At 37.4% G+C, this 20,159-nt stretch overlaps 3 protein-coding genes across 8 annotated transcripts in view; 2 read left to right on the top strand and 1 right to left on the bottom strand.

The window, feature by feature from the left end:
- Positions 1-2,649: 2,649 nt before the first annotated feature.
- LOC132131127 (uncharacterized) lies at positions 2,650-6,558 on the bottom strand. Its single transcript, XM_059543087.1, has 3 exons — positions 6,370-6,558; positions 4,663-4,830; positions 2,650-3,432 (listed from the first exon to the last, which is right to left on the bottom strand). Exons 1-3 carry the CDS (start codon positions 6,479-6,481, stop codon positions 2,786-2,788), a joined length of 927 nt encoding a protein of 308 aa, XP_059399070.1. The 5' UTR covers positions 6,482-6,558; the 3' UTR covers positions 2,650-2,785.
- Positions 6,559-7,236: 678 nt separating this feature from the next.
- Positions 7,237-10,536, top strand: LOC132139857 (non-histone chromosomal protein HMG-14A-like). Its single transcript, XM_059548510.1, has 6 exons — positions 7,237-7,397; positions 8,264-8,290; positions 8,607-8,636; positions 9,078-9,125; positions 9,242-9,343; positions 9,675-10,536. The coding sequence occupies exons 1-6, from the start codon at positions 7,383-7,385 to the stop codon at positions 9,729-9,731; spliced, it is 279 nt and encodes a 92-aa protein (XP_059404493.1). The 5' UTR covers positions 7,237-7,382; the 3' UTR covers positions 9,732-10,536.
- Positions 10,537-12,354: 1,818 nt separating this feature from the next.
- The window catches only part of LOC132139855 (bromodomain and WD repeat-containing protein 3-like), a 36,726-nt gene continuing 28,921 nt past the window's right edge, over positions 12,355-20,159 (top strand). For all 6 annotated transcript variants that reach the window (XM_059548509.1, XM_059548505.1, XM_059548507.1 and 3 more), the window contains exons 1-17: positions 12,355-12,540; positions 12,669-12,727; positions 12,817-12,846; positions 12,988-13,047; positions 13,677-13,827; positions 13,957-14,055; positions 14,787-14,947; positions 15,173-15,394; positions 16,385-16,485; positions 16,591-16,661; positions 16,779-16,879; positions 17,073-17,113; positions 17,237-17,341; positions 17,470-17,623; positions 17,759-17,893; positions 18,471-18,599; positions 18,685-18,910. In XM_059548509.1, coding sequence (XP_059404492.1) covers positions 12,507-12,540; positions 12,669-12,727; positions 12,817-12,846; positions 12,988-13,047; positions 13,677-13,827; positions 13,957-14,055; positions 14,787-14,947; positions 15,173-15,394; positions 16,385-16,485; positions 16,591-16,661; positions 16,779-16,879; positions 17,073-17,113; positions 17,237-17,341; positions 17,470-17,623; positions 17,759-17,893; positions 18,471-18,599; positions 18,685-18,910 — 1,879 coding nt within the window. In that variant the 5' untranslated portion in view covers positions 12,355-12,506. The remainder of the gene's footprint in view (positions 12,541-12,668; positions 12,728-12,816; positions 12,847-12,987; positions 13,048-13,676; positions 13,828-13,956; positions 14,056-14,786; positions 14,948-15,172; positions 15,395-16,384; positions 16,486-16,590; positions 16,662-16,778; positions 16,880-17,072; positions 17,114-17,236; positions 17,342-17,469; positions 17,624-17,758; positions 17,894-18,470; positions 18,600-18,684; positions 18,911-20,159) is intronic.

Here is a 20,159-nt window from a genome sequence, read left to right as displayed (position 1 = left end):
GTGCATAAGTGCATACGGTATGGGCAGCTTGCATGTTTTGGAAGGCTCTGTGAATGCTGAAAGGTATATAAAGGTTTTAGAGCAACATATGCTTCCCTCAAAACAACGTCTATTTCAGGGAAGGCCTTGTTTATTTCAGCAGGACAATGCAAAACCACATACTGCAGCTATAACAACAGCATGGCTTCGTCGTAGAAGAGTCCGGGTGCTAACCTGGCCTGCCTGCAGTCCAGATCTTTCACCTATAGAGAACATTTGGCGCATCATTAAACGAAAAATACGTCAAAGACGACCACGAACTCTTCAGCAGCTGGAAATCTATATAAGGCAAGAATGGGACCAAATTCCAACAGCAAAACTCCAGCAACTCATAGCCTCAATGCCCAGACGTCTTCAAACTGTTTTGAAAAGAAAAGGAGATGCTACACCATGGTAAACATGCCCCGTCCCAACTATTTTGAGACCTGTAGCAGAAATCAAAATTGAAATGAGCTCATTTTGTGCATAAAATTGTAAACTTTCTCAGTTTAAACATTTGCTATGTTATCTATGTTCTATTGTGAATAAAATATTGGCTCATGTGATTTGAAAGTCTTTTAGTTTTCATTTTATTAAAATTTAAAAAACGTCCCAACTTTTCCGGAATTCGGGTTGTACTTCCTGTACAGTCAAAAATCTGGGTGTTATATTAGACAGCAACTTGTCTTTTGAAAATCATATTTCCCATGTTACAAAAACTGCATTCTTCCATCTTAGAAACATTGCCAAGCTACGAAACATGTTACCTGTTTCTGATTCATAAAAGCTAGTTCATGCATTCATGACCACTAGACTGGACAATTGTAATGCACTTCTAGGTGGTTATCCTGCTTCTTCAATAAACAAGCTACATGTAGTCCAAAATGCAGCAGCTAGAGTCCTTACGAGGTCAAGAAAATATGATCATATTACCCCAATTTTACAGTCTCTGCACTGGCTACCTATTAAGTTCCATATCAGTTACAAATTATCATTACTTACCTATAAGGTCCTAAATGGTTTAGCTCCTGCGTACCTAACTAGCTTTCTACCACGTTACAATCCATCATGCTCCCTAAGGTCTCAAAACGCTGGACTTTTGGTAGTTCCTAGGAGAGCAAAGTCCACTAAAGGAGGTAGAGCTTTTTCACATTTGGCTCCCAAAGTCTGGAATAGCCTTCCTGATAATGTTCGTGGTTCAGACACACTCTCTCTGTTTAAATCTAGATTAAAAACACATCTCTTTCGCCAAGCATTCGAATAATGCATCTCTTAAATTGTGACTGCAGTTGCATCTGATCAAATGCGCATTCTTATTCTTTAGCTTGGGTTAAACTAATTAATTTTACTTTTTTGGAACAGCAGCTATGCTAATGATGTCTCTATTTGTTTCTATGTTTTGGTAACTAGGATTTACACAAGCTCCAGTCTGGATCCAGAACACCTGAGAAGAGATGATGCTGATCCCTCAAAGGACCCCAGATGATGCTAACCCTGAATCAACAAACAGAACTAACAAATATTGCTACAAGTGTGACTGCATCATATAATAATTGCTGTTAATAATCGTCATCGCCTTGCTGACTACGTCTTGTATTAATTGTTCTGAAAAATTAACTTATAAGCTACTATTAAATATTGTAGAAACTTAATTTTCTGTAAAGTTGCTTTTTAATGATTTGTATTGTAAAAAGCGCTATACAAGTAAACTTGAATTGAATTGAACACTGACTGATATATTTCAAATGTTTATTTCTTTTAATTTTGATGTTTATAACTGACAACATCAACTATAATAAATCAATAAATAGACAATAAATCAACTTTTTGATGATATTCTAATTATATGACCAGCACCTGTATATGGCACAACGTTTCGTCGTGACATTTGCCGCCGTTCCGTAAGCTCCCAGTAGAGGGCGCGAGCATAATATCAGCGTTTGTTCAGAGCCTCGGTGTCATTTCACAGTATGACCAGCATGTGGCGTATTATTCAAAACAATTAAAAGTTTCACATTATAGAAACATTCCCACAAACGTCTAATGAAAAAGAAAAAGATGCACATCTCTGAATTATGGAAACATTTATATAGAACTGAGGACACAAGCTAATAAAGTTTCAATTTCATTTCAAACATTACTTTAGTAAAGTGAAAGTAGCAGTAAGCAGCAGGACTGAGGGAGATAGACATTTGATTGGCTGTTTAGGAGGAAGTGGTAACATTTATAAAGGTCTTTACACAGTATACACATGACAGCGTGACTTTGGTTCCTCTTCTGCCAAAGTACCTTGAGCTATTAATATCGATGGGTGAGTAAAGAGATGAGGAGAAATCTTTATTTAGATGTGTTTGTGGGTTTTTGAGTTGTTTGCTATTGGTTTGTCGGCACAATTTGACATTATTTGAGATTTGGAAAGGATGAATTTAGACAATTATTAATTAAGCTCTGTCAACAAAATCTGGGGCATTATTTGTGGCTTTGTCAGAATTGTCCCTTGTTTAATTTTTTTTAACACTTATGTGAATTCTTCAGTAAAAACTAATTATTTGATCTGTGAGATGTGGCAGTTTTTATTGGTGGCTGTATGAATTTGTGGTTATACTAACATAATTCCTGTGGTTTACTGTTTTGTTTTAAACAAATGCATACAAAATGCTTTCAGTATTTAATACAAAACATTCTAACAACAGTTAACTTTAAATATTTGTGTGTTGGTCAAAAGACTCCTGTCTCCTGCCCAACAGAAAAAAAATGTTGTGTGTGTTCATGAGATTGGTTTCTCAGCTTCTGAGATACGCAGCACAGGTGAGCTGAAATGCGAGGTTGCTGGAGCTGAACAAGTGCTTAAATATTGCACAACATTTTTGGATGAAGAATCCAGCTCTTCTACATGACTGGCTGTCTGTTCTTTGACTACAGGCAGGCTGGTGGGCACCAGTGCCGGCATGACGTCAGTGCCCAGCAATGATGATCCGTAGCATGCCATGTTTTGCATGTGCTGACAAAACAACTCCAGCATTTGGACTTCCAGATAGCCATTCAACATGGAGTTAGTGAGCCTTCTCTCCCAGCCAAGCCCTTGAACGCTCTCTATGACAAGATACTCCTCATCCTGCTGGGTCACAGCCTCTGCCTGTTGACCTGTTTCCAAAGAGCTCAGGTCCTGAGATTGCAGCAGTGGCCCGTCATACGGTGGGTTGAGCAGGTCTGGGTTATGAGGACTGCAGTGCTCCAGCCGATCACCTGCAAGCCGGAGGTCCGGATAGTCCTTGCAGAAGCTGGGGCAGCACCAGGAGCAATGCTGAGTCATGCCCAAGTGATCCTCCCCACTACAGCTGAGAATGGGCATAGCACTGCTGGGCGCAGAGACTCGGCAATGCCCTGGCTTTTCCAGGCCTTCAGGCCTACCAACTGACAGGAAGAGAAAATGTGTTAGGCACCACTATAACCAGCCTCATCTTAACAAAATAGCCACAAAACAGTGAGGAAACTTGAGGGAAAGCCCAGAGTCCAAAGCAAAGTCCCACTTTGCAGCTCACTTAAGTCACTGAATGACTGTTTCAGTGTCTCCATACAAATGCCAATTTTAAGCAGTTTACACTCACCTAAATGAGGAAGTACTTGGGGAAAGTTTGACAATGTTTTTATTTAGTTTGGATTTCTGATACAGTGAACTTGAAGCCTATTTTGTATTGTCATAGCTGTAAGCTAAATTGAACTATTATCAACAATGCTAAAATGGACTTTGTGAAGAATAGTACATTATTTTGTTATACACCTTTACACAATATTATCACTTAAAGTCAACATGACAATAAAATGTGATTGTCTTTTCTTCTCTATTACAAAGTGTACCTGAATAAAGAGGCTTCTCAAATGAGAAAAAAGAGGGTATGATTTTGTCAATTTGGAATTCATTGTTGTCTTTCCAATAGTCACTGGTTGTTTAAAGTTATTGTTGTTTGAAGTTAATGTTTTTTTTATTAAACATTACAGGGGCACATGAATCTTTAAAAAAAATGATGTGCATGGATAAATCATTTGTAATATGCACTGCAATATTTCATAAAAGAAAATAATTCTTTATTATGATTTCATTGTGACTTTAAATGCATATTTCACCCCAAAATAAACATTTGTCATAATTAACTCACCTTCATATAATTTAAAAACCTGTATACATGTTGTTATACGTTTTGAACGTGTTTTTTGTCCATACAATTAAAGTTATTTTGGACCATATTTATTTACACTGCATGGGTATATAGCTAACTTATTCTTAAAAACGCTTTAAAACATTTTTTTCAGTGAACTATCCATTTAACTTTGAAAGACCATTCATATTATAACTGTTCCATATACTACTCAGTTTAACACCTACATTTATTTGGCTTTTCAGTCTGTGGGCTAAAATTCTCAGCAGCATCACACTTCCTTCCTAAAATGTATTTTTACATATACTGACTGTTCCCAGGACCTGGGCCACATTCATAGTCTATAATTAATATTCCTCCATTGTTTAAATAAAATAGCTAGTTTGCTCTACCCAGCATAAAAACAAACAACTCCCAATGCAGATCGTGAGATTGTTATTTTTGACAGAATCTCATCCTAATAATCCAGATTACTGTGGTCTCTCACCTCTCACAGTTTGTGGTGTCAGAGGCGATCTAGAAGTGGCGTTTGTAGTGCAGGGGTCAGGACGGGTCATGGGGGTGGGTGAGTGTGTACGAGCGTGTCCATTATGATCTGTGGTGTCTTCTTTGCAGTTCAGAACATGAAGGAAAGCTTCTCCAAGCATGATAGCCACTTACACAGACAAGCATAGCTCAAGTTTTAAATTAATGAACATTTTAATACTTTCTAAGTACAAAAACAAAGCATAATCAAACAGAAAATCAAACATAAAATGAAATCAAACTAAAATGAGTAATTGACCAGAACTGAATGACAGTTACCAAGACTTCACACACACACACACACACACACACACACACACACCGCACATACTGACTGCACTTCCTGGTACATTTGGTATGGTACTTTTGGATCTCCAAAAAGCTTTTTTTAGCTATTAAGGTAGGAATTGTTTAATATCAAACAGAACTACCGTTAATTATCTCGAATATGTTCTTGATAATGATTTAAGTGGTGTAAATATGGCTGGGTAAGGTTAATGTTAGAACAAAATTTCTTGCCAGATATGTTAGTTTCCCTGATAAACAGAATATAAAATGACTTGCATCATGTTTAGTGCTATGATATTTTGATTATGCATGCATCTCTTGGATGTCTGATTATGATGGTTGGTTGGATAAGTTGAAAAAAATCACAAAATAAACTGATAAGGTTAGTTTTAGGGTTTAGTCACTTTACACATGATGATATTTCCCAATTTAAGCATCTTGATTGTTTACATAGAAAGAAGAACAAAATACATTTAATTAAAAATGTTCTTCTTTTGAATACTCTGGGGCATAAGTTTTGTATAAGTTACCTCTGGATATTTAAAGGATTTCAAATATGGGTAGTTTTAGTTTAAAAGTTCAAAGTTGGCTCTTAGTTAGGCTGGTCTATTGACAAACCTGTATTAGCATACAGTATGTTGTGTATGTGTTTAATTGTGATTGTAAATTTTGTAAATGTGGAATCCTAATGCAATCTTTGTATTTATGTCTGTCCTTAACATCAAGTACCACAATGGAAACAAGTTTTTAACTTCATTATATTATCATTGACAAATTGAGTGTGTTTCACTACTTTTCTTTCTAATAAATCAAATCAAACCAAATCAAATCCCTTTATAAATTATTTATATTTGTGGGATTGGCAGAATCTATAAATTAAATGGCAAAACTTAAAGGGATGGTTTAACCAAAAATGTAAATCCTGTCATCATTTACTCACCCTCAAGTTGTTCCAAACCTGTATGCATTTCTTTCTTCTGTTGGGCACAAAAGAAGATATTCTGAAGAATGTTGGTAACCAAACAGTTGATGGTAGTCACTGACTTCCATAGTTCCATAGTATGGAAGAAAAATACTATAGAAGTCAATGGCTACCATCAACTGCTTGGTTACCAACATTCTTCAGAATATCTTCTTTTGTGCCCAACAGAAGAAAGAAATGCATACAGGTTTGGAACAACTTGAGGGTGAGTAAATGAAGACAGAATTTATATGTTTAATTTCTCTTTAAGATTTTCATAATTTAAAAGATTACTGCAATTTGTTTGCTGTAATCAGATCAATCAAATACCCCAAATAAACTTCAAATTCTAGTTAACAAAACACCAGCAGATATTTCTATAGTCACAGCTATCTATTTATATATAAGAAAGAAACTTACCAAACGTTCTAGAATGGGATTCTTTTTGTAGGCCTATGGCTGCAGAAACTGAAATTTCAAGAGTGATACCCAGAAATGTCAAATGTATAGTGACTTTGGACAGTTCTTTCATCTATCTATATATCTATCTATCTATCTATCTGTCTATCTATCTATCTATCTATCTATCTATCTAGCTGTCTATCTTTCTATGTAGATGGCTGAGATCTTTTCTCTGGTCTGGCGTCTCCGGTCTGGGTAGCAACAGAGGAAGTAAGCTGTATATTTCTCTCTCTCTCTCTCTGTCACACACACACACACACACACACACACACAAACACAAACACACACTGCTTGATTAAAAAAGAAGTGAGAAAAGCTGTGTGGCTTCTCTTCTCTGTTACTGATTGCCACATGATTCTACACTTATAGCAAATGATGTTTCATTTTATTTGCACATAAAGATGTTTTCGTAGAGAGAGCACATAACTAGAGCAAGCAGATACATCTGCTCATCTTCTTCAAAAATACAGTCAGCAATCAATGAACTTCAGTGAAGCAGATATGCTGTGGCCATACAGCACATTCAGACATAGTTTTGAAGGAGGGTCTGACTTTATTACTGGGCTATTGCCGAGCTGTTCCTCATCACATCAGTGCTATATGGCAGTGCTTTATTTGGTGCAGAAGGCGCTCACATCAGTAAACAGCTTTTTAACATGTTAGAAGGGAAATTTTACAGGAAGGTACACCGTTGGATTTGCACCTCAGGATTTCGCGCGTAAAAACACAGCGGAGGTAAGAATCTGCCTCTTCAGTGGCAGACCCAGGCGCCCGCTGATTGGACAAGCGGAATATCAGTCACAGAATGGCCCCGCCCCAGCCCTCCCATTCAACCACTGGCTCTAATGTAGCCCTGTGTTTACTACAGAATTAGTGCATAGCGGACGACAGTCTCCTGAACTGTGAACTCCGAATCACAAAAGATAACCTGTTAGTTTTGCTTAAAAGAAGAAAAATATCCCAAACTCAACATGCCCAAGAGAAAGGTATGTAGAAAAGCCGAGCGCGGCGTACGGCTACACTTTTGCCCTTACTAATCAGTCGTGAAATTAGGAAGCCCTCGAGACAATGTTTTTTAATAAAAAACCAGGCGACTTCTTTAGGATCAGTGGGCATGTAAAAAAATCGTTGTTAATTTTGCGATTTTTTCCTGCCGGATCGCGGTGTTTTTGTCGATGGGGTTACGTTAAGCAGAAGGGTTTTAGTGGAGAAGTGCTGTGCTGAAGCTCAGCTTGATCTCATGCCCGTGGAACCGCAGCCATGCTGCCCTCTCTGTCTCTCCATCTCCAGCACAGCGCGACGCGAAAACCGACGATTATAAGCGCAATCGTGGATCAGTCGCCGTTGAATGGTGATTAAAAAATAGCTAGATAACTCTTATTTTCTGAATTGTGTCAATTTTGCGAAAAGACGGTCGCGTTTTTAAACAATTTTAATGCATTTTCTTTGTTCGCCTTGGAAGAGGAGTGTCATGACGCCTGCTTGCCGCCAGGTGGAAGCGCTGAGGTGGGATCATCGCGCCCCTCCTCCTTATTCAAATGTGTGGAGCCCGTGTGGTGAAATGCCTTAGTGAAAAATAATAAATAAAAACAAATCGCCGCACCATTTTGCGCTGATGTCCACAGACAAATAAGCTTATTCACAATTACTCTGCTAAAGTTCATTTAAGCTTTAATAAACGAAAAAACAAAACATGTTTTTGGCAACCCAGAATGTTGCTCACAAATACAAACGTGCAGAACAGCACATCCTAATGTTTCTGCAAGTAGCCTTTTTGTTTTTCCCGCCTTTTATGTTAATGAAATGTATAGATAATTTTCTAACTTGTGATATTTGTTTTGCTGATTTGCAGGGAACTGATGGGGAAGTCAAGGAGGAGGTGAGAAAGGAAAAGTATAAAATACCTAAACCAATTTTGGGTTGCATATTCAAGTAATCAAGAGCAGTACATATGCATTACTGTATATATACATTTACATTTATTTATTCAGCAGGAGCTTTGATCCAAAATAGAATTACAAACAAGAAACACCTCAAGTAATTAGTCATAAGAGCCAACAGTGTTTGTAGTACACAGTTTGCTGCTAGGTACACAAACCAGAAATGAAATGAAGAGAAGGAACAATTTACAATATATAACTGTTCTCTCCGATGTTCTTAAATAATTTACATTTTTTTCTTTCTTCCTCTTGTAGCCTCAGAGAAGGTCTGCTAGATTATCGGCGGTAAGTTCTTTTCTTTTTAAAGAGATGTTTTATGTTAACATTTATTATTTTATTTTTAAAAAGTCTTTGACATCAAAAGACTTGAGGAACTTTAAATATAGTCTTGGAAATAGTTTTTAGCACTTTTGTAATTGTAATAATTGACAATTTAATTCCTACAACCAACACTTTCAACCTACTACTGATCTCAGAGTTACAAGATCAGAAAACAATTTCTGATCTTGTTTTTTTTTTTTTTCAGGATAATTTCTGTATAATATTTTTTCCAGCATAATTTTGCCAGTCATTTAAGATGATGTGTAGAATTCAGGATAGGGCAGAACAACATAAACCATTCTATGTATTATGAGAACTATTTACTTGAACAAGTTTATAGTTCAGATATACTTGTATATATCAAAAAGTAAGTTTGTGAATTAATCATGTTTAATTTCCCTTCAGAAACCAACACCTCCAAAACCTGAACCCAAACCGAAAAAAACTCCCAAGGTATTTACACTTTTTAAAAACAGATTTTTGCACTGATGCTCATGTGCCACTTGTCTCCATGGGTTAGTTTGTAATCTCGTATGTATTGCTCTATCTTCTTTCTTTTGCTTTGACAGAAAGAGAAGGAAGTGAATGATAAAAAGGAAGAAAAGAAAGCAAAGGCTGAGGAATCCAAGGAGGAAAACCAATCAGAAAATGGGGAGACTAAGACCAATGAGGTATATACGTATATACACAACAGTCTACCTCAAATCGTTGTCTATCATACATAAGTACATTTTATTGGTCCCACATTGGACACAATAAATTATATTATATTGAGTTTCCTTTCCTAACATGAGCAATAAACACATTTCTGTCTGCTTTTTAATATTTTTGAATAACATTGCAAGAGTAACAGTTAAATTAATTCCCCTGATCTCAAATCAAAGACATTGATAGCTTAAACTAAGGAGAATTTTTTTTAACTTTACCTCCTCTATGTTTAAAGAAATTAAACATAGTGTCCTGCTTGATTCCTCTTCTTTATTTATTTATTTTTTTAAACAGGTTGAAAAAACTCCAGACGAGGTGGAGGAGCCCGAGAAGAACCCGAAGACAGAGTAGCACCACACCTGTACATCCATCTGTCCATCCGTCCATCCTTTCCCTTTCCCCCCTTTCCTTTCTTTTATCTTCCTCTCTCTCTCCCAGTTCTCTCAGCAACCTCCTCTCTGCCCCATCACCACCAGAGGAATATTTTTATCAGCGAATTTGTAAATACTGCTTAAGGTTTTTAGCACAAAAACAAAGCTGACTAAAACGAGTCTTGTGTTCGGCCGCAGCTGTATCAGGTGTCTACAACACGAGAGGTGTGAAAAAGGCGGCATCTTTAATTTAAGTTGATTTTATAAAAATTTTTTTTTTTTTTTTTTTAAGGGGATGGTCTGTAGCTTGGTTTTGGAGTGGGAGGAGGCTCTCCGTCTGTATGTCCGTTAGTGCTCGTGATGTTGCTCCGGAGTCTGTGATGTTTCTGTATGGGGGTTGTTTTATTTTTATTTTAAATGTAATTGATTGTCTTTAAGAAAGAGAAATGAGTTCAACAAATATAGAAGAAAAGAGAGAAAACAATTAAAGACAAACTGTACATTCCAGGTTCAGCATTAGATGGCGACTCCTGGCTTTTTAAGAATCATATCACCTTTGCAGTTTGTTGAAACAGATAACTGGACTTTGTTAGGAGCCCAGAAAAACCCTTCTGTTGTTATAGAGGACTTTTTTGAAATTACAGGATTCAAAGAAAAAGAATTTAAAGCGATTTTTTGGAATTTTTTTAACACTAAAAAATTCATCTGTGAAAAAGTACTTGGTGTCCCCTATAATGCTCTCGGTCTCACTCAATAAAAATCCATCATTGGAGTTTTCCTCAAAATGTCTGCTGTGATCTTTTACACTGAGTAGTCCTATCAGAATCAGAATGAGCTTTATTGTCAGGTATGTTCACACATACGAGGAATTTGTTTTCGTGACAGAAGCTCTGCAGTGCAACATAACAGCGACAGAACAAAAAACACAATAAGGAATAAAAAATACAAATATGTAGATAAGGAATGACAATATACAAATTGACAATGTATGGCAGGTACATTACAATGAGCATTTATGTATGTACATGTATATTATGTGCAAAGAATTTAAGTGTATGCTAAGTATGTGTGTTAAATAAATAAGTGTATGTGTATATAAATATAAATAGTGTAGTGTGTTCCACAGTTATTATCAGCTGTTCATAAGATGGATTCCCTGAGGGAAGAAACTGTTCCTGTGTCTGATCGTTCTGGTGTTCAGAGCTCTGTAGCGTCGACCAGATGGCAACATTTCAAAGAGGAAGTGTGCTAGATGTGAGGGGTCCAGAGTGATTTTGCCAGCCCTTTTGCTCACTCTGGATAAGTACTATATATTATTTACAGGGTATACTGGTTTATGTGCATATATTTTTCCTAATCAGTTTGTTTTAATGAGTGGTTGGTGCAATAATGTAACTCATAGTGGATTTTGGCATTGGCTCGACTGATATTCATAATGAAAATTTGCTTTGTGCTCTTAAAGTCATTGTATATACTATGAAAAAACAAAATGCCAAATTCTTCTTATATTGGGCATTTTCCTGAACGAAGATGTCCTTTGGAATCATTTATACTCTTAGTGTAATCGAATGAAGATGAAACCTTACTTCTCAGATTTTAAATGATTGATTTTGTAACTATTTGCTATCAATGAAATGTATTAAGACTAAATAGGCCTGCAAATTTGCTTGGATGATAAGTGGCTTTCAGTTATTGGAACAAATTAATTTCAATATTTTCCCCTCTGCAATTTTATTGATGTACCTTTTTCTTATTTATTTGCCCTTATGATTGCCATTGTAAATCTATATTTAGTTGATCATGTTCAGTTTAAAAAAGGCTCTGAGATCAACTGGATAGAAAGCACAGAAGGATTCAGAGAAAACAACAATCATCGGGTAAACACTTTGTGGCTTCAGAAAAAGCTTTTTTTGAAGTGTTAGAAGTGAGAAAGTCTCTCTGTCATTAAAACTGCACATGAACGCATTCTGACCCTTTCTGTGTCTGTAGTTGAGGAATGAATGGAAACATCCATGATTAAGTTTGAATCATCTGAGAGGCAACAGGCTTTAAATATTCTGAGCCCTGCTGTTCATAGCCATGCAGAAAACATCATATCAGGAGAAAGAAACTGTTTATTATACATTTTAATAACTTTATTGTAATAAATCAAAGGTTTAATTCACATTACACTATTAATCATACAATAAAGAAAATATTGAAAAAATAAACACGATATTCAACAACACAGGATAAATCATTTCTGTACATATCCAACATTTTGTTATTAAAGAACTAAAAGATATGATGATGGTATTTTAACATTTATTTGAAATGTGCACATTACATAATTGTATTATGTAATACTTGTTGAATGAATATGGCACAGTGATTGTAGTATGGAACATTTCTCCCACAAACGTGACCTGTGATCCTAAAGACGAGGTTAAACAAGAAACAAGACCTTTTTTATTGCAATACAGCTCTGCTATCTGGTTCAATAAGTGATCCAACTGCAAACCATGCAAAATGTCCGCCCGTGGAAATGGTGAGGTCACCTGTGATCTCTCTGTGCGCCACTGGCGGAAGCGTGCGGTACTACGTATAGACATGTCTATGGTACTACGGGCCACTGGCGCGCGCCCGTCGCGCGGGGGCGCTCAAACAAAGCAGCACAAGCGGCGGCTGCAGGCCGAAACACTGAGAGCAAATACAGTGCAGGCCGCTCTTAGCAAGAAGACACCCACGAACCTCCACCTACCGCCCGGTTCGGGACATGGCGTCGGAACCGTGCTCACAAATTGAAGCCGGTGGGCAGCACTCGTTTTTTTCTGCGTCTTTATCGCTGGAAATATTTTAAGCACTATTTTAGCATTAGCCTTCGAGGCTAGGCTAAGCTAAGCTAACGACTGCTGTTGTTGTGTTCCTCCCTCTGCAGAACTTTATTACCTGATCGCCAGATTCCTGCAGTCTGGGCCATGTCAGAAATCCGCTCAGGTGAGGCCGAGAGTGGCGTGTGAATGTCGGTGTGTAGCAGTGAGTGTGTGTTACGGTGTGTTTAACCAACCCTCTGTTTGTTGCTGCAGACGCTGCTGCAGGAGCTGCACGAATACGAGGTGAGTTTCATCTCTCTCCTCCCACTCAAATCAGTAATTTCTCTCTAATATCCCAACATCAGCATCTCCTCTTCATGTCAACGCGGCTGCGCGTCTAAATCCTGCATGTGATGTGTTTTCCCCCGCTGTGTCTGTGTGTAGATCATCCCGAAGCGCTGGAGCTGGGATGGGAAGCAGTTCAAGCGAAGCTTTGAAGACTGGGTGAGATTAAATAAACTCTTACGCACACGTACACGCGCGTGAAATTCAGCACCAAACTCCCACAGGTGCTTGGCCAATTTATATTACAGCGAATAAAACTGAAAAAGTGCTGATGTGAGGGCATGTTGCTGGGAGTAAGAATATTGTTTATAATATACACGAGGCTTTGTTGTGTTGGAAAGTTTTGATCGAGAATTAAATCACTTCTGGAAAGTATTTGTTTTGAAATGAAAGGCTTTGCGTGCCTGGCAGGAGGCTTTACGGCAGTGCAAATATATCGAGAGGGGATTGGTGGGTTGCTGCGTCACTTAAATGCGGCAGCCAATCAAACATCAGTTGATACTTAAGAGACTAGGAAGATGGGTGGAGAAGGCTTCTGATTGGCTGAAAAGAGGCGGACGCTTTTGTGTGGAGGGGAAAAGGGTGGGCTTTCAGGAATGAGGGTAAATAAATATAGATTATGTTGGTGAAATAAGGCAGAATTCACGCTAGTTTGAAGACTAGTAATATAATGTAACACGTTGTTGCAACAGTTATTTCTGTGCAGTGTTTTTTTTTTCATGATGCAAATAAGCTTTGCTGTGCCTCTTACACTTTATTTATGTAATGTCTCTATGTGTATGTTTTAGGTCTTGTTAAATCAGCACATACCTGCGGATTACCTGTTGCGTGTATGTGAACAGATCGGCCCACTGATAGATAAACACATTCCTCCCAGTGTTCCTGGAGTCCACAGTTTGCTGGGCACAGGGCAACAGTCATTACTACGGACCGCAAAAAGTGAGATAATAAGAACAATAAGAAACAACAAAGACTAGAAAACAGCGAACATGATCACGTTAACACTTACATTAATTTTCTTCCTCTAATACAGTTAAATGTTTGACGAACTCTTGTTCTCTTTCTCAGGTTCTTCACATGCAGTATGGAGCGGTTCTGCTCTAGTTGCCTTGCACAGGGGGAGGCCCCCAGAACAACCTCTCAGCTGTGCCAAACCACCAACTATAGGTGAGTCTTGCCCTCCCAATTGGTCTATTATGTTCTTGCACTGCTGTTTTTGGGTTGAGTTTCAGGAGTTACTGGTGGGTTTGTGAACACAGAGTTGAGTCCTATCTTTCCAATCGAAAATGGTGCTTCATGATAGCAGATTAAAGTCAGCATGAAATGAAAATTCACCCAATCTAGTTTTAATATTTATTTATCTAGACCTTGCAATATTCAATAAAAACTTTATTTAATAACTCGATCTTCTGGTGAAAATGTCTGACTTCTCTTTAGTGTTTTATGCAAAACTTGTTCAGTCATTTAAATCCACTTAAACGTTTAAAATTCATTTTGAGTGCAACATCCATTTTTTACCCCTTAATTGATAATCCGTTACACTCGGATTTGTCAAAATATAAACTAAAACATCTTTCGCTATTTTGTTTTATTGCGACTTTAAAAGCCAGTCACTCTACACTTTTCAGTCTATTGACTTCTACTCATGTGCATGCAAATGCAGGAGACCAGCAAAGCAATATATATAATTATTTTTTCTTTTTTTTTTTTAAAGAACACCAGTTGAGTGTAAAGCCATGTTATGATTATGTAGTGGCTGTAGAAGTTGTGTGCTCTATTGTGTCTAGTGTGACTGTAACTTAATGCTGGATGTTAGCATGCTATTTAGTGGCTAAATAATGTCCTTTAGACTAACACTATATTTTGTGATGGGAGTTGATTGTAATCTCTCTGCTCAGTGTCAATCATGGGTGCTCGCCAAAAAAACGGAGTGGCTCGATTTGGTCATGCCTTTCCCTCCTGTACCTATCAGCACATGAAGATGCATCGAAGGATTCTGGGCCATCTCTCATCAGTATACTGTGTGGCGTTTGACCGCACAGGACGTCGCATTTTCACGGTAAATGCATATGATCAGAATATTGCATCCGTTGAGTAACAATCTGTGCCTGATTTATACATGAAAGTTTAGTGTGTATAATTGTTGTTGTTAAAGTAATTTCTGAATTTAAGAGGTGGTGACGATTATAAGCTATGCATAGTTTGATTTCCTCGGTTTTAAATATTGCTCAGTTTTGCAATATGTTTTTTGTAATCAAGGTTTATTCATTTATGTGTCTGTCAGGGTTCTGATGACTGTCTAGTGAAGACCTGGGCTACGGATGATGGCCGTCTCCTAGCCACTCTGCGTGGACATGCGGCAGAGATATCAGACATGACAGTAAATTTCGAGAATACACTCCTTGCTTCTGCCAGCTGTGACAAGGTCATCCGCGTGTGGTGCCTGCGTACTTGTGCACCTGTGGCAGTGTTGCTGGGCCATACGGCCTCTATCACCTCCATTCAGGTGTGTGAATACAAGTTTCCTTTATAAATCCACTGTGAGAGTGAAGCATAGTGTGGTGTGGGGATTTCAGTGAGTGATCAGCTCAGTTCATAGATGTAAATGCTGCTCCACACATGCTTCAGCGCTACATCTTCTCTAAGTTTGAGTCACTTATAGCATGCATTTGGGAAGACAACGTGCACCAACCATATTCCCAGTCTTGTAGTGAAGTGCCAAACTGGCTGTTGTCAACAAAAGAGAAGCTTTAAAGGGTTAGTTCAGCCAAAATGAAAATTATACAATAAATAACTCACCCTCATTTCTTTCCAAACCTGTAAGACCTTCGTTCATTTTCAGAACACAAATTAAGATATTTTGGATTAAATCGGAAGAGCTATTTGACCCTCTATAGACAGCAATGCAACTAAAATGTTCCCAGGTTCAGAAACATAGTAAATACATCGGTAAAACAGTCCATGTGACATCAGTGGCTCAACTTCAGTTTTGCGATGCTATGAGAATACTTCTTTTTTTGCGCAACGAAAACAAAAATAACTTAATTTACTCAACCACCCCAGTGCTTTATAACTCTTTTACACATAGTGTATAACATAGAGATATATTTACCATACAGTATGTTTTCATAGCATTTAGTTGGAACGTTTGTTTGAAGGACAACATTGGGCAGGTGAAACACTGTGTTTTGTCAAATAAAATGAGTCTTTGTATCCAGTTAATTGATGAAAAAATAAATAAACAGTCAGCAAACTAATTGATTATCAAAATAATTGTTAGTTTCAGCCCCAATAGTATACAATTTAGCCAAAATGGGCAGCCCTACAAATAAGCTCAGGAAACCTGTTTTTTAATCTTTTTTTTTTATATAGCAATTTATATAGATTTTTCCCCCTGAAAAATCACAGTTAGTTTTTTCCTCATATTCAGCAGGTAATATTAATTCAGATGATTTTGTTTGTGTGTCTTAAGGGCTTTTTCTCTCTGTCTCTGCAGTTTTGTCCATCAGCATTAGGTTCGTCTCGGTATCTGGCCACCACTGGAGCTGATGGCATGGTGTGTTTCTGGCAGTGGAACTCACGCAGCATGAAGTTTGAGTAAGTGCCATTTGTCAATTATAAATTACACATTTTGTCAAATGCCAGTAATTCACTTTTATACATAGTTTAAATTTGCAATGAGTCGTGTGTTTATGTTGGCAGTGATCTGCCCGTGAAGTTTATGGAACGTTCTCGTCCTGGAGTTCAGATATCCTGCAGCTCATTCAGCTCTGGTGTGTTTACCCTCACTCACATTCTAACTCTCTGATCAATTTTCAAACACCTTTTTTTTCTCATGTTTCTTCATTACAGTCTCATGGTTAGTCTGTAATTATCATTTCTGATTCCAGGGGGATTGTTTCTGGCCACTGGAGGGACAGATCACATGATCAGAGTTTACTACCTCGGCACAGAGAAGCCTGTGAAGTTTTCTGACCTGGACTCCCACACGGTGAGAGCGATAGACATAGAGAAGAAAGCCAGTAGACAGACAAGACAGATGGAGTAATGGAAAGGAGAATAATGACCAGAAAAATCAGAACTTGGAGGAGAAACATGTTAAAAATGAAAGTTTGAAAGTCATGACTATATATTGTGCAGATTTAAAAGTTTTAATTAAATACAACAATGTTTTTGTTTTACAGGATAAAGTTGTAGCTATTCAATTCTGCAATAACACAGACAGGTTGGTTTTATTAACAGTGTTCAGCTTCCTTTTGTGTTTGTTCACTGGAATATACATTTAGTCTTTATTGTTAATTGGGTGTTTTTAACTCTGTTTGTGTTTTGGCTTTCTGTGTATCTCCAGTCTCAGATTTGTGAGTGGTAGTCGGGATGGTACGGCACGAATTTGGCATTACCAACAGCAGGAATGGAAGAGTACCGTCCTGGACATGACCACCAGATTACCAGGGTCAGTTTGTGTACATATATGTTAATTGTAGGATCAGGCAGGTGTCTCAGATGAAAAATAAAATGTTTTTGGTCTTTCAATTATGTGTAATTTTTACGTCTGTGTTGACATATGTATTGTGTTCACAGGAGTGCTGTGATATCAGGCGATGACAAATCAACCAAGTTGGTGGTGACCATGGTCGCGTGGGATCGTTGCGACCGTTCCATCATCACAGCTGTTTCAAACTGCCTCCTCAAAGTCTGGAACTCAGCAAATGGCCAATTACTTCATGTGCTGTCGGTATGTGTGTGTGCATGTGAGGCAGAATTTAGTCTGTTCCTTTGGGCTCTTGTTTTGTAATTCTAAGGAGGAGCTTCCTGTGATTTATTGGCTGTTATGTACGGGTCATTTATGCAGATGTTTCTCTGTCTGTAGGGTCATGATGATGAGGTGTTTGTTCTGGAAGCACACCCCTTTGACTCACGAATCTTGTTATCAGCCGGTCATGATGGTAACATCTACATCTGGGACCTCAGTAAAGGCCTCAAGATTAGAAACTTCTTCAATATGGTGAGATGACATAACCGATCTTCAGTTTCAAATAAAAAAAGTTAAATTTTAAAAGTAGTGGGGAAGAAGTTAATACTTTTATTAAGCAAGGATGCTTTAAATTGATCGAAAGTGACCTAAAAGACATTTATAGTGTTCCAAAAAAAACTTCTATTTCAAATTAATGCTATTTTTAAACTTAATTAATCAAAGAGTCCTAAAAAAAATGTATCACTGTTTTCACAGAAATATCAGGCAGTTTGATGATCATGTGACATTGTTGACTTGAGTAATGGCTAATGAAAATTCAGCTTTAAGATCACAGGAATAAATTACATTTTCATTTATATTAAAATAGAAAACAGTTATTTTAAATTGGAATAATATTTCACAATATTACAGTTTTTAATACATTTTTTATCAAATAAATGCAGCTTTGGTGAGCATAAGAGACTTTTCAAAACAATAAATTACTTTTCCAACCTCATATTATTGAATGATGGTGTATAATACAGTCTAGGTGTTAGATGTTGGTAGAAATACTGCTCGTCACGTCATAGAAATGTAATTCTTTTTTCTCTCTATTTTCCTGTGGTAGATTGAGGGCCAGGGTCATGGTGCTGTGTTTGACTGTAAATTTTCAGTGGATGGGCAGCACTTTGCCTGCACAGACTCTCATGGTCATCTGCTCATCTTCGGATTTGGGTGCAGTCAGCCTTATGAAAAGGTATGTTTGTGTTTCAGATGTGTGGTTTTCTGAGCCTTTTGTGTTGTTGATTGAAACCACTCGCATTTCAATGCTTCAATTTCAGATTCCAGACCAAATGTTCTTCCATACGGACTTTCGGCCGCTGATCCGGGACTCCAATAACTTTGTTCTAGATGAGCAGACACAGCAGGCACCCCATCTTATGCCTCCACCTTTTCTGGTGGATGTAGATGGGAACCCCCACTCACCACGTTACCAGCGTTTGGTGCCAGGCAGAGAAAACTGCAAAGAGGAGCAGCTTGTACCACAGCTCGGCTACATGACTAATGGTAAATTTTAAGTTTAACGTTGCAGTATTTATACAGCGATATAGTAAATATTTTAATTATTGGCTCTTTTATTTGTTATGATCATATAATTATAATCAAATTAATAATTCCTATAGTAGGAATTTTTAAAATATCTTGCTTTGTTCAATCTTTAGCTCAGGGCTCCAGACTAAAATAAATAAATCACTTTAAGAGTCATTGGCTCCTGTAAGAAACAAAAATAGATGCAAAATAGTTTTTTTAAGTGCCACAGAATAAACATTGTTTCTTTCTTTCCTTTTTTTTTTTTTTTTTTTAAACACCTTAACATTTCATACTGTCTTGTTTATGTCTGCCCTCCTTTTACAATATCAGCATTTTAATCCATCTTGTAGATGTCCTGGGAACTAAGGTTCACTTAAAGTGGGAAATTAAACGTCATTTCCAACTTGAGAACTATATGCAGTCACAAAGAATTGTTGTATTACACAGAATCTGTGCCAATATCACGGACCATAACTTTGTTAGCTTCACTTGGCCATTGAGTGTAGTCTGGGCTGCTCCTCAATGCATCCTATAAATGTCATATATCTTGCACACATCCAGTCTGTTTTTCTTCATAATTATAATGCAATTATATAGGAGTTGTTGAAATCTAGCTTTAGCTCCTTGTGTTCTTTCTTATCATGTAGACAACAGGTTAAGTAAAACCATGAAATAAGCAATATAATGCATATATCAGCAAAATGCTTATAATAGATATTTTTTTCCGGCGGACTAATGAGCTTAAAGATGCTGAATGGTTATTTTGAGGTTACGTGGCATTGATTACAAGCTTTGCACATTTTCCGCAGTTTGAAGCATTGAATGAGCGAGTACATGATACTTTTCAGTAAGTTGTACTGTATCTTATATATGCCTTATGATTTCCATTCATGTTAATTTCGTACTATAGTAGTAAAGGGAAAGATATGATGGGATAACATGCCATTTGAACTGAGGCGCTAAATATATAAGATAACAGAGCACAAAGCTTATTGAGATTATTCGACGGCAAGTGTGCTACAAGAAAACAACAGCATATAGACTAAAGATATTGATAACAATAACCTATATTAGTATTGATTCTAAATTATAATTAACCATATTGCTAATGTCCACACAGCTGACAGCTTTACATTGTTGTAGTTTGCTCAAGTTGTGCACTAAAAAGTGCTTTTCTGCACTTTTCCCAGGCAGTGATGAACGTGTGCTATCAGGGTTACTTGTC

This window comes from Carassius carassius, chromosome 4 (genome assembly GCF_963082965.1).
Source record: "Carassius carassius chromosome 4, fCarCar2.1, whole genome shotgun sequence".
In the NCBI taxonomy this organism is placed as follows: domain Eukaryota; kingdom Metazoa; phylum Chordata; class Actinopteri; order Cypriniformes; family Cyprinidae; genus Carassius; species Carassius carassius.
This window is presented reverse-complemented; position numbering and strand designations above follow the sequence as displayed.

Excerpts from the sequence above, each read along its gene's own strand:
- LOC132139857 (XM_059548510.1), top strand. Across the intron at positions 8,291-8,606 it reads ATGGGGAAGTCAAGGAGGAG|CCTCAGAGAAGGTCTGCTAG; the intron begins GTGAGAAAGGAA and ends TTCCTCTTGTAG. Across the intron at positions 9,126-9,241 it reads AACCGAAAAAAACTCCCAAG|AAAGAGAAGGAAGTGAATGA; the intron begins GTATTTACACTT and ends TTGCTTTGACAG.
- LOC132131127 (XM_059543087.1), bottom strand. The coding sequence starts at position 6,481 with ATGAAAGAACTGTCCAAAGTCACTATACATTTGACATTTCTGGGTATC. Across the intron at positions 4,831-6,369 it reads ATCCCATTCTAGAACGTTTG|TGGCTATCATGCTTGGAGAA; the intron begins GTAAGTTTCTTT and ends TGTCTGTGTAAG. Across the intron at positions 3,433-4,662 it reads GACACCACAAACTGTGAGAG|TTGGTAGGCCTGAAGGCCTG; the intron begins GTGAGAGACCAC and ends TCTTCCTGTCAG.